This window comes from Zootoca vivipara, chromosome 1 (genome assembly GCF_963506605.1).
Source record: "Zootoca vivipara chromosome 1, rZooViv1.1, whole genome shotgun sequence".
NCBI classification, from domain to species: domain Eukaryota; kingdom Metazoa; phylum Chordata; class Lepidosauria; order Squamata; family Lacertidae; genus Zootoca; species Zootoca vivipara.
The window spans coordinates 31,202,371-31,215,897 of NC_083276.1; the positions used below are offsets into that span (position 1 = coordinate 31,202,371).

At 39.6% G+C, this 13,527-nt stretch overlaps 1 protein-coding gene across 2 annotated transcripts in view; it reads left to right on the forward strand.

The window, feature by feature from the left end:
• Positions 1–1,599: 1,599 nt before the first annotated feature.
• The window catches only part of SEC23A (SEC23 homolog A, COPII coat complex component), a 563,646-nt gene continuing 551,718 nt past the window's right edge, over positions 1,600–13,527 (forward strand). Inside the window, exons 1-4 of one of the 2 annotated variants that reach the window (XM_060272851.1) lie at positions 1,600–1,812; positions 11,079–11,315; positions 12,805–12,862; positions 13,177–13,263. In XM_060272851.1, coding sequence (XP_060128834.1) covers positions 11,095–11,315; positions 12,805–12,862; positions 13,177–13,263 — 366 coding nt within the window. In that variant the 5' untranslated portion in view covers positions 1,600–1,812; positions 11,079–11,094. The remainder of the gene's footprint in view (positions 1,813–11,078; positions 11,316–12,804; positions 12,863–13,176; positions 13,264–13,527) is intronic. The other variant, XM_060272849.1, reaches the window with a different exon arrangement.

Here is a 13,527-nt window from a genome sequence, read left to right on the forward strand (position 1 = left end):
TGCTGCAATGAGATGTGTTATTTTGCCAGAGGTTGGCCAGCTACTTGCAGTAGCAGTGGCCTCCACTTGCCATGGATTCAGCACGCTCCTCTTTAAAAACTCAGTGACTCTGCATGGAACAATCAATTATAGTAACCAGGATTATAAACCATTTATTATAACTAGCGTAGTGCTTTACCATTTATGTGATGATATTGTGTTTGACAAGAGCTAAAAAGAAATACACTGCCCAAGATGTTTCAGCAAAATGTCTTCCTCAGGGACAAACGTTACCAAAGTCTTCTGTTTATTTAGGCTGCCTCTGACAAGCTACTGTTTTCAACGAATTATTTATTTGACTCCAATAAAAATGGTTCTGTATATGACGTTACCTAGCAGGGGAGATACCATGATAACCATGAAGGTGGCTTTTGCAGGGTGAGGCTCATCCATTGCACTGAAAAGGCAGGAATTACCCCACCATGTAATTTGTGTTTTCCATGGGAAAGTGGCTACATTCATAAAATGTTGCTGTCTCCTTTTCTGAAAGAGGCCAAGGTCACCTAAAATGGGATACAGTATGTTCTGGGAGAGAAATCAGATCCAGACACTGCTTTCCCAGTCATGGCAGCTTTATGACAAGAAATGCTGCACCTGTTGAACATATCAGTACCGTATATACGGAACAGCTGTCAAGAAAGGAGGAGGCAGCACTATGTTCAAGACCCCGGTACAAGTCAGGCATAGGGCTGACTTCTTCTTCTTCTTCTTCTTCTTCTTCTTCTTCTTCTTCTTCTTCTTCTTCTTCTTCTTCTTCTTCTTCTTCTTCTTCTTCTTCTTCTTCTTCTTCTTCTTCTTCTTCTTCGAACCAGTAACAGGCCTGTCCAGTTCTTTCCTGCATTGGGAAAAGAAGGAACCTTTCCAATATAGTAAAACGTGTTTATTGTGAAACACTCTCTCTACAGGTGCTCCTTTAACCTAGCAGCATCAGGAAGATTTTAAGCGCCGTATTCGCTTTTTATTTACGGAACACTTTGTATGCCACCGTTTCATCAACAGAAAAATCAACAGAATTTATTTTATTTTTTGCAATTCGCAAAAAATATATATACTGTACAAAAAACCACACATTTTCAGATCGCCAGCAAACTACTGGGGGTGGGGTGGGAGAGGAGGAAGGTTTTTATTCACAGTCTGTGTGAACCTGGCGGCGCAGAAAAGTTTTCAGCAAACGTTGAAATACAGAAGACGCTTGCGGCTTGGTGATGACAAGGCTCGGACCAAAGCGCCTCGCCAAAACCAGCTTCGTCTCGCTTCCCCAGCCGCCGCCGCCTGAGCCGTAGGCGGGGCTTCATCTTTCTCCGCCGCGCTCTCATTCGCCGCCTTGCGGTGGAGGCGGGACCCGAGACCCCGCCTCTCTCCGGGCTGTGCCTCGCAATGCGCGCTCCTTGCCCCTTTTGACGTGGCACCGGCTTCCCCCATCAGCCATGTTGGTTGCGTCGGCACCGCTCAGGCTGCTGGGTTCCCGTGCGAGGAGAGGCTGAAGCGAGCGGCGGAGGCGGCTGCTCCACTGGCTGAGCGCGACGCAGGTGGGTTGAAGCGAGGGGCTGGGCGAAGGAGGGAAGGGCTGCGCCACTTTCCGAGGAGGAGGAGGAGGGGAGGCCGAAGTGGCACAAGAGCAAGTCCCGCCGGAGAGCCGCTTACCGACTCGGCGTTGGGAGCGCACGCAGCGGGAGAGACGCTCCTTCTGACTCCCGGGCGCTTTGGTGCCTGTCGGGGGACCCCCCCCCCAAAAGACCCCCCAAAGCCTCTCCTGTTGACTTGTAGGCTGAGGTAAGTCGTAGCGAGGGTTCAGCGACAGAATGCTTGTTTTCTCCCATACCTTCCCCGCCCCCCCCAAACCTAGAATTCAGGGTGGGTTCTCCCGTGATCACCGCTCCCTTCTCCTCCGTAATTGTGACTATAAAATACATAACATATTTTTAATATATAACTGCCCCCCTCATTTCTCTCTTCCGTTCGCCCCCAGTCCAGGACGAGCGTCCCTCATCCTCCCTCGCCCTCTTCTATAGGTGAGGGGCTGTACTGTGGGTGAAGTGTGTGTGTTTGGGCAGCGTTAGGTTACGTATAAGGGATTCCTGTATTGGGATTTCACAGCTGTACTTTGCTGAGGAGAGGAGTCAGCGGCCTGAACTAGGACCTTATGCCCAACTTAGAAACCCTGTAAAAGTAGCCCCTTTCCTGTGCGGTTAGGAAAGAGATAGTGCTGCTCTTAATCATCTGGATAGATGGGAAATAAAAGAGGGGGTGCGTAAGAAATAAAGCAGGGTGATGTACACAGAGATGTAAAGATGAAGGGGAAAGTAGGGATCATAAAGAGGGAGCAGGAATTGTGCTACATGGCAGTGTATTTCGGTCCTTAAATCCAACTGTAATGTACAGTTTTAAAGACAAAAAAACCCCCATCAAACTGATGAAATAGGTAAACATTTGCTAATACATTGTTGCTTTGGTTCTTCGCTCAATGGTTTTTCTTCGTTTAGAATATCAGGAATGAATGGAGTTCCTCTTCATGTGGCTGACAAATTGCCTCTGGCCCACCAACGTTAATGCCACAAAACATTGGTTAATGCTTAAGGTGCCAGAGGATTCTGTTGTCTGAGCAATGTGTACACTGTGTTCCCACACTGCAAAACTGGCAGTATTTGGCACAAATAATGCAAACAAATTATTAATAGTAGCAAGAACAGATCTTAGAAAAAGTCACACAGTTTCTTTCTATAATACAAGAAGCCTCCATTGATAATCCTCCAGGGTTTTCAGAAAAACAAGCTCTCTCTCCCAAGAGCTTTATTTGTAATCATATGTTTTCCTGGATTTAATATATATGTTGCAATAGCATTGGAGATTATCTTCCAAGGGAGGGCTGAATATATGTAGCACTGTACATTCTCTTTTGAAAGTGATTCACTTCACAGGTCATATCATCTGCCATAAACAGACATGCAGCATGATATTAAACATACATTCAGTGCAGCTCATTTCAGCCTTCTGACAGCTTCTATTGGTTTATTTAGAAACTTTAATTTAAAAGTTTTATAAATGTGGGGTATTTATTTATTCTATATTCCACCTTTCTCCCAGTGAAGATCCCAAGGCAGCTTACAACACAAATTAAAAACACAAATTAGAAATAAATATTAAAATCAGCCAAGCAAGTAGCCCTATATAAGCGGCACTGAAAATGCTTAAAACCATTTTAAAGCACAAAGAATTGTACCACATCCACTCTCGGGAGACCCTTCCAGAACAGCTAGTTGATGGCCAAGGGCCTGCTGGAACAAAAAAAGTGCTTTCCTGCTGGTGAAAGAAAGAGGAAGGTTGGTGAAAGGAAGAGGAAGGTTGGTGAAGCCTTCCACAAGGTGGGAGCAGCCACTGACAAGACCTTCTCTCATGTCCTCAACAAAGGTACCGGTACTTGTGAAGGTGGTAGAGCCAAGATAAAGAAGATGTCAAGGCCCATAAAGGGAGATACAATTATTCAGCTAGCCTGGATCCAAACCATATAGGGGTATGTCAGTCATAACCAGCAAACTGTCTCTGTACACACCAAAAAGTTTTTCTGAATGTTAGGTATGGAGATTTTGTTGAAGTTCAGGAAATTAATTTTACAAGTTATATTTTAGGGAGCTAATAATCTCAGTTGAACGAAGAGGTAGGTATTTAAAATCATGTTGGTGCGTAAGCATACTTAGGGCTACGATATTACTGGTAAGCTCATTTACTAAGGAGTGAGTCCCATTTAACTCACTGGGATCTACTTCTGTTTAAACTTGCTTAGGGGTCTTATGCTGGATTATAACTTGTTTTTAGATATGCTGTATATACTATATGTTTGTGTAAGGTTTGGAGTACTTTTATGATGAGCATCACAGTTCTGGGCAAACTTACTTGGAAGTAAATTCCACTAAAATTGGTACAACTTACAAGAAAATAGGTTGTGTTGTGCCAAGTGTTTTAGGCTGTAATTCGTGTTTGGAAGGTAAAAATAAAGGAAGAAGATGGGATAAATTCCTTTTCCCAGATCAGGTTTTATGAGCCAAACTGTATGCATAAGCTTTGTAACATCAGCTATGATGTATTGAGAGGTAGGCATATTTTCATCCATTGGTCTTTAACTGGTGGATTAGAACCCACAAACAATATAAAAGGGGTTGTACTGCTGACATTGCTATCATTCCCTCCCCCCATACTTTAAGAAAATAAAATAAGGGAGAAGGGAGAGGGGAAGATACTTAACACCAGTATAATAAACGCGTTAAGTTTGTGTCTTGTATTATAAACAGGGGTTAAAGGTGAGTTTCAGATCTGAAAAGTCTGAAGACGTCTGTTTTAATCAACATGTTGTGTGTACCTTGGTCTTTGTAGTATGTGTAAGCATGTAATAAAACAACGTGCAGTGGCTTTAAAAAAGTGGAAGCATTTCATCCTAAGGTCCTTATCTCACGGATAGTTAGTGGATGGTATTCAGTTAAATAATTGTGTGAAGGGAATGACTTCAGCTTACAATGGGACTCCCCCTCCCACCTCCTAAATCTGTCCCGAGAGTCCCCCCTAAATCTGTTATTGAGAGCAGCATGGAGTGGAGAAGGGAAGAGTCATTCTGCTCACAGTTATTTAGTTTGCTTGTGCTTGACACAAGCACGTTTACATGGAGCTCAGTGAAGTACCCAAACAAATGCCTGTATATTCTTATAGCTGGCTACGGTATATGCATGTCTTTGGAAGTGCAGAGTTCAACTGTAAATCTGTAGGTAGGGCAGGTATTGCTTTAGTTCCTTCATTATGATACTAATTGCAAATTTTGGTGGCAAAGAGCCAAGTTCACATTGTATGAAAATACTCAAAATCAGAGTCCTGACACTTTTTTTTATTAAATAAATTCTTGTTTGGAGGAAAGTGTGAAGAGTAGAGAAGTGGTAGGGAGGGGCACAGAGAATGTTAAATTGTTTTCCTTCTCACTGTTTCTCATATTCAAACCCCCCGCCCCTGAAAGAGGTGTTCCCCCCATCCCTCATTGAGGGATGAGGGATTTGTAGAAAGAATGAAACAACTACTGAAAGAATTTTTTGAATCTAACATGAATGGAGAGACAAAATTAACAACAATATGGGACGCTAGCAAAGCTTTTATAAGGGGTCTATACATTCAGCAGAAAGGAAAGAAACAAAGAGAAAGGAAGGCTAGGATAGAGGAAATTAAAAAGAGAATAGAAGAAAAAGAAAAAGAACAAGTTAAAAACCCATCAAAAAAACAATTGGCGAACCAAATAAAAATTTTACAGAAAGAACTGGAGAGTGTAGTTAATCAAGAAATTGAGAATAGAATTAAATGGCTCAACCAAAGAAATTTTGAATGGGGTAATAGAACAGGTAAACTCCTCTCGTGGCAACTGAAGAAAAGACAAAACGAGAAAATTATAACATGTGTTAAAGATGAAGGGAGAAACTGGACAAAAAAGGAGGACATAAATAGATGTTTGACAAAATTTTATAAAAATCTATATGAGAGGGGGCCAGAGGATAAAGGGGAGATAAAGAAATATCTAGGAAATTATAAAGGGAAAGTTATAAATGAGGAAGAGAGAGAATTCCTAAATAAGAAAATTACAAAACAAGAAATCCAAACAGCAATCGCCAAAATGAAATTAGGAAAATCCCCCGGCACAGATGGGCTGGGAAGTCAGCACTATAAAACCTTTCAGTTAGATTTAATAGAGATTTATTGGAGATTGGTAAATGAAGCACTAACCGAAGGCAACATTCCGCAATCCTGGCAGGAAGCATACATAACTTTAATACCAAAAGAGAAAAAAGAAGAAGTACATGTGGCAAATTTTAGGCCCATATCATTATTAAACGTCGACTATAAGATTTATGCAAACATATTGGCAGAAAGATTGAAAAAGATATTAAATAGAATAATTGACCAAAACCAACAAGGGTTCCTGCCAGGGAGAAAAATTGCAAATAATATACGGATATTTCTAAATATGATAGAATTCCTGGATTGGAACCCGGGAAAGAAAGCGGCGTTTATCTTTCTCGACGCTGAAAAAGCTTTTGATCGCTTATCATGGGAATTCATGAAAGGCGCTATGGAAAAGATGGGTATCAAGGGCAATTTCTTACAAAGTATAAAAGCCATTTATAAGAATCAATCAGCAAAGTTAATTGTGAATGGAAATATATTAGAAAAGTTCGATATTGGTAAGGGGACAAGACAAGGCTGCCCACTCTCGCCTTTATTATTTATATTATCAATTGAATATCTGTTAAATGAGATCAAACAGGATGAGGGAGTAAAGGGCATCAAAATTAAGCAGCATACAATAAAAATAAAGGCTTATGCGGATGACGTTATAATCATGTTGGAGGACCCCAAAGAGTCAATACTTAAATTAAAGCAAAACTTGGAGAATTATGGGAGAGTATCTGGATTTAAAGTTAATGCCAAAAAAACAAAAATTATGATTAAAAATTTAAGAGGAAAAGAAATTAAGGAGTTGGAAGAATTGGCAGAATGGCAAATCGTAAATAAATTAAAATATCTAGGCATAGAAGTAACACCAAATAATATTAACTTATTCGAAAACAATTACGCAAAACTATGGAAGGAAATAAAGGAAGATCTAGGTAGATGGGACAAATTATTCCTGTCCCTCTCGGGAAAGATTGCGGCGATTAAAATGGTGATCCTCCCAAAAATTGTCTTCCTCTTCCAGATGCTACCCATAATAGGAAAAACGGAAATATTCGACAAGTGGAAAAGAATATTAAGCAAATTTATCTGGGCAAACAAAAACCCCAGGATACAGTTTAAATTATTGACAGAAGTTAGAGAAAGAGGAGGGTGGGGGGTCCCTGATTTAAAATTATATTACGCTGCAGCCGGATGGTGCTGGATAAAAGAATGGCTGACTTTGGAGAACCGAGAACTGTTGGAACTAGAGGGATTTAGACACACAAGAGGGTGGCACGCCTACCTCTTGTTGGAGGAAAAAGGTAATCAAAGAGAATTTAAAGATCATGTTATCAAGAAATCCCTGTACCAGATCTGGCTCAAATTTAAACAGCTATTGGAGCCAGACAGCCCTTGGTGGGCGTCACCCACCGAAATGACAGCGATGAGCAGATACCCAATAAAGGAAAAATGGCCCACATACCGAGATTTATTGATACAAGATAAGGACCAACTCAATTTAAAATCATATGAAGAAATTAAAATACATTGTGCCAGTTGGTTACATTATTGCCAGGTACAGAGCATTTTCAAGATACATAGGGAAATTGGGTTCTCCAAAGAAAAGTCTAAATTACAAGAAATTATTTTAGATAATGAAAAAAAAATACTTGGAAAAGTTTATAGATTCTTATTGGACTGGGAGTTAAAAGATGAGCTTACAAAAAATACCATGATAAAATGGGCATCGGATATTGGCAGACCGATTATGATAAATCAATGGGATAAATTGTGGAAATTCGACGCCAAATTTACAGCTTGTATATCAATTAAGGAGAATATCTTGAAAATGTTCTATAGATGGCATATGACCCCGGATAAGATCGCAAAATATTACAAAACAGGGGAGGGGAAATGCTGGAAATGTCAGGATAAAATTGGGAGCTACTATCATTGCTGGTGGACATGTCCTAAAGTGGCGGAATTTTGGAACCAAGTATATGAGGCGTTAAAAAAACTTTTAAAATGTACATTTAAAAAGACCCCTGAAACCTTTCTCCTGAGTATGACTCCATTGGATATACCAAAAGATAGAGTGAATATCCTGCTGTACGCCTGCGCAGCGGCAAGGGTATTGCTTGCATCAAAATGGAAAGGGGCTAGCTTACCTACGATACAAGAATGGCAGGAGAAGCTAATTGAATATTTAAAATTGGCAAAATTAACGGCAATAATTAGACACGTTCCGAGACAAAAATAATGAAAGAATGGAAGTACGTTCAAGAGTATATGGAGAGAGAAAATATAAAGATTAATTTAGTGAAGTGCCTAGACTAGAATTTAAAAGGAGAGAAGAAATTAAATATAAAGTGAAAATGAGCTGTGGAATAGATTAGGAGGATCAGCAAGAAGAAGAGAGGAAACAAAGAAACGCGTGCTGTAAATAACAGGAAGTGATTTTTATTTGTACTTTTTTTGTCTTTTTTTTTCCCTTCTTTTTTTACTTTATTCGTGACAATATTGCTTATGTTTCCCTCTTGTTTTTCGTTTTTGTTTTTTCTTTTTTCTTTTATAAATTCATTGTGTATGTATATAATTTGAATATTCTTATTATTTTTGTTTTTTGTTTTCCTTAGTTATGTATGTGTTTTCATTAGTTATGTATGTAGTTTTTTAAAAAATTGAATAAAGATTTATTTAAAAAAAAAAAAGAGGTGTTCCCCCTTGGGATTATTGTTTATGTACATTGGGAATTGGGTCTGCGGTGGGTTTGAGGCAGACAAGGGAAGACCTGAACACCACCTCTCCCCACCTCTTGCTTGATTTATTGCTCTCTGAATTTTCAACATTTTGCTAAGTTATTCAACTTCTCTCCATGCACCTTTTGATAACACAGCGTTGTGCTTTTTTGCATGGGCTTCGGCCGGGGTAATTCTGTCAATGACAGCAGTAAAATAAGAGCTATTCATTAAAAGCAGAGTTTCAGGGAGCTGGCTGCGTATAATTGCAGGGGCTGCACTGGTAAGCTCTGTAACTTCAGCAGAGATTCTGCTCTCTCCTTGCCCCCTCCCCCCCAAAAAACTTTCAGCATCACTTTGTACTGCTTGGCAACCTGCTGTTGAAACCTGCAAGTTTCAAAAGTTTATTGATGCAGACTTGTTCAGTACAGCTGGACTGAAGCTACAGCTGCTGCAATAAGTGGAAGGTATTTTGTGGGTTGATGCTTTTGAATTGAAGAATTGATGCTTTTGAATTATGGCGCTGGAGGAGACTCTTGAGAGTCCCATGGACTGCAAGAAGATCAAACCTATCCATTCTGAAGGAAATCAGCCCTGAGTGCTCACTGGAAGGACAGATCCTGAAGCTGAAGCTCCAATACTTTGGCCACCTCATGAGAAGAGAAGACTCCCTGGAAAAGACCCTGATGCTGGGAAAGATTGAGGGCACTAGGAGAAGGGGACGACAGAGGATGAGATGGTTGGACAGTGTTCTCGAAGCTACGAACATGAGTCTGGCCAAGCTGTGGGAGGCAGTGGAAGACAGGACTGCCTGGCGTGCTATGGTCCATGGGGTCACGAAGAGTCGGACACGACTAAACGACTAAACAAATTTTGTGGGTAATATCATTTTTTGATTTTGGAATTCATTCTGGAGTAGGATCCTGAGATCAATCATTATTGACCATGGTTCAAACTTCTTTCAGTAAACAGAGTTAACACTAATCATGGTTTGTCCAGGTCAAGACATAATGAGTTACTGCAGTTAGTTGAAAATGGAGACGAAGGTTTCCACTCTTGTGGCTGCACTGGAAGAGGAGAGGGGAGCCCATTGTGTACTGTTGCATGCCAGCGCAGCCAGTATGATAAAAATGCATTGTGCAATATAGATGTGCCCAGGGTAGGTTTTTGTTGTATTATCTTCCCATCTATGTCACTCCCTCAATAGTCCACTTGCAACATTGATACTTGCATGTGGTGCTTTTATTTATTTATTGCTTGATCTGTAGAACCTGCACAGCAGCTTACAATAAAATTACACACCTACAATGAAACCATACATGTACAATAGAAAGTATTTTGGCATTCAGCTTTCGAATTCTAACAAAGAAAACTTTGGCTTTACATATACAAAGCCACATGGAATAATTGAGCTGCAATGCTATGTATGCTCTCCTTTAGTGAGGAAGATATTTTCAGTTTGGTAGTTCTACTGCTTAAGTCTTTTCATAGTGACAGCTGCTAGTTTGTGTTCCTACCATTCCAGCTGTTACAAACTGTTGACAGGAGTTTGGTATTAAAATAACAAATATAAATCAGGCTGTTTATAAGATTTCTTACTCACCCTTCACTATAAGATCCCAGGGCAGGTTACAACAATATAATATTTTTTCCACTCAAAAAGTAAAACAATTAAAAGTGGAATAGAAAAATATAAATTCAATAAAAGAGGTGGGTCCCGCAAAACAAAACACCTTAATTGTCAAAGGCCAGGGTTAGGAGTTGTATCTCCAGCATACAGGGCAAGCTGAACAGTGAAGATGCTAGGCACACCTCTGTGGGGGAGGGAGTTTCACAATTTAGGGGCTGCCACAGACCCAGGATACATTTTACTGAAGACGTGGCTGTTGCTGAGCTTGGTAGCTCTAGAATAGGTTCACTATTTTGTCTTGCTCCCCCCCCCCCCGGCTCTGTATTGCTCTTCTAGTGTGCAAGTCTGGTTGGTCATATTTAAAACGAAAAAAGGTTTGTTGGTGTGATAATACAGAACTGTTGTATTATACTGGATACTTTCTTTGCAGCTCAATTTGTCCAATGTGAGTGGTGTGCCATGGTGACTGCACTGCTGAGCTGCTGCCATATCTGATGTGTTTACCAAGCTTTGAATAATACAGCAATCTGTAGCAACCACATATGGTGGTGTGTATTGCATAGTACCAGTCTGAACTTGCTAGTTAAAGAACTTAAGAGGTGAATGAACCCTTCCCCTGTGCACACTGTTTTGAAATGAATGGGAGTGTGGTAATCATTGTGATAGTCTCTTGGATAACATTTCTCAAATCAAAGTTACTTTGCAGGTCAGTGTACTTCTGAGCTGACACTTTAGATTGCTGCAATGTTACAGCTTCTTGAGAGATGTATATATGTTATTCTTTTTTTTATAAGTGCACTGGCAATACTGTAGACTGTCCACTATCCAAATGCAACAGTCTCCTAGTTCCCCCCCCCCTGCATGTAGTTCCGTGAAAAATGTACTTTACTCTTATGTGTTTCAAGATGGCTAGTAATGCAGGTAACTTGCAGGTGCTCTGTAATGCCCATTCAGATGCTTGTATCAATTAATGTGTGCTTCTGTTTCAGAAATAAGAACGCAGTGATGACAACCTTCCTCGAGTTCATTCAGCAGAATGAAGACAGGGATGGTGTTCGATTCAGCTGGAATGTATGGCCTTCCAGTCGTCTTGAGGCTACAAGGATGGTGGTTCCTGTGGCCGCTCTGTTTACACCATTGAAAGAGCGGCCTGACTTGCCTCCCATTCAGTATGAGCCAGTCCTGTGCAGCAGAACTACCTGCCGAGCTGTTCTAAATCCATTATGGTAATTTCAGATAAAGAAATGTAAACTTTGCATGGATATTAGTACTTTATTATTGTTTAAAAAGTATTTTATCTGTCGTATATGTTCGGAAGTTTGAAAGACAAATTTATTTTCTGTCCTTCACTATAAAAAAATGTTACAAATAGTTAGTATTTTGGGCATTAAAAAAAACACCCTCACAAATCAATACAAAATTATGCACAGCACATAAAAGATATTATCTGAAGTGCAGCTCATTATGGGTGATATCCAGCTTCAGTCATGCTTGGAGTAGACCTACTGAAATCAATTGAGTTAAGTAACTTCATTGATTTCAATGAGTTTGTTTGGAGTATGATTTGGATACTTTCCAAAGTGCATTTCTAAAGTTGACAGTATCTGTGACCATGGCTTATCTACATAATTTTTCTTGCTCCATAAAGTTATCCATGACTGCAGTTAGGGGGGGAAATGGCCAAAAAGTATAATAAAACCAGTTCTTATTTTGTAGTATTTTTTTCAAGGGTCGTAATACCTTATTCCCACAAGATCTTTTTTAAAGCAAGTCCTGTTGATTTTAACAAGACTTTAACGACATACCGTACTTATAATGTATGATTCTGTACTGAAGCTGTTTTCTCGTGGATAAATTAATTGAAATCATACTGCCTCATGTGCACACAGAGCTTCTATGTGATGCTTCATATGTGTGCTTGCCATGTACAGATCTGCATTTTTTTTTAATGTGCTGTGCTGCATACCATTAACAGAAAAGGTATCCCTGAAATTTCTACATTTGGTGACATGCCAAAAACAATAAATACCAAAATAAAGGTAACACTGATGCCACTTTGCTTCTGCAATATTATCAGCCACTCACTGCTTAACTAACTTGTAGTCACACGGCCAACCAGATTCTTTAATGTAATTGTTCTGCCTTTTGTTATGGTGTATGGCAAGACACAACTCTAATTTTATTTCCCTGAATATTTATACTTTTCCCAGCTAGTGTAAAGTAATTTACAATAATTGTAACACACTAAAATGATAAGTTTAACAGTAATCAAATAAAAAGCAGTACCAAACACAACTTACGGTATCAGGAAGGAGTTAAGACAAAGCAAAAATATTCCAAAGGGTCAGAGTTTTGATAACTAGCTTTGATCAGAATAAATGATGAGACTAAAGTTTGTGGGTTGACCATTGACCAACAGTCTCAGTCACCTGACAATAAAGCTTCTGTCGGAAGAATGGGGAAAGATACAGTTTTCAGCTATCCTTCCTCTGCCTCTCCAGCCCCTGCTACATCAGGAACAGATTTAAGGTGTGTGTTGGAAGCTGCTTGGAGGAGGGGAATGGCCAAAAATTGCTTCCCTTCACATTCTTGCTAAGTGACAGTGTTAGATACTATGCTGTATTACCTGTGCTCATGTTTAAGCATGAAACCGCAAAGTATCTGACTTGCATTCATAATTTGTCTATTAAAACACTTTAAAATTTATTTTTGTAGCCAAGTGGATTACCGAGCAAAACTATGGGCTTGCAATTTTTGTTACCAGAGAAATCAGGTAAGAGAACTTTCAAGTGAATGCATTTTAAGATTGAGATATGAGTGGTAGTAATATTAACATGTAAAGGGTGGGGGTGGGGTGGAAAAGACTAGTATAGATAAACCCTTTCCAGCTTGTTGCTCTGCAGATATTTTGGGCTTCAACTCTTAACAGCCCCACATATTGTGGCCATATGTCAGGGATGTTGAGAGTTATTCTCTAAAGCACTTGGAGGGCACCAGGTTAGGAAAGGCTGACTGGTATATAAATTTATGCTTCAAAGTGTTTTGTGTTTGAATTTTTCATTTGATGGGATTCCTTTTCTCCTACAGTTTCCTCCTACATATGCAGGCATCTCTGAGATGAACCAGCCTGCAGAACTCTTACCTCAGTTTTCTAGCATTGAATATGTAGTACAGGTAAATACCATGATTGAAATATTTGGGATTCTTGGGTCAGGAAAGTAGCCATTGTGATGGTCTCCAATATGTGGAGTTTGGACAAGGAGTCAGATATACAGAGGCAAATAAAACATTTTTAATGTGTTGTAAAGTGTAATATGCAAATGTGATACTAGATGGAGACAGTGAGCTATGCAAAATTCAATGTATTTTTCAAAATGTTTTTTAACATTTTTTAAAAATGTTTTTTTAAAAAAGCATTTTCACAGTGTTTTTTATATG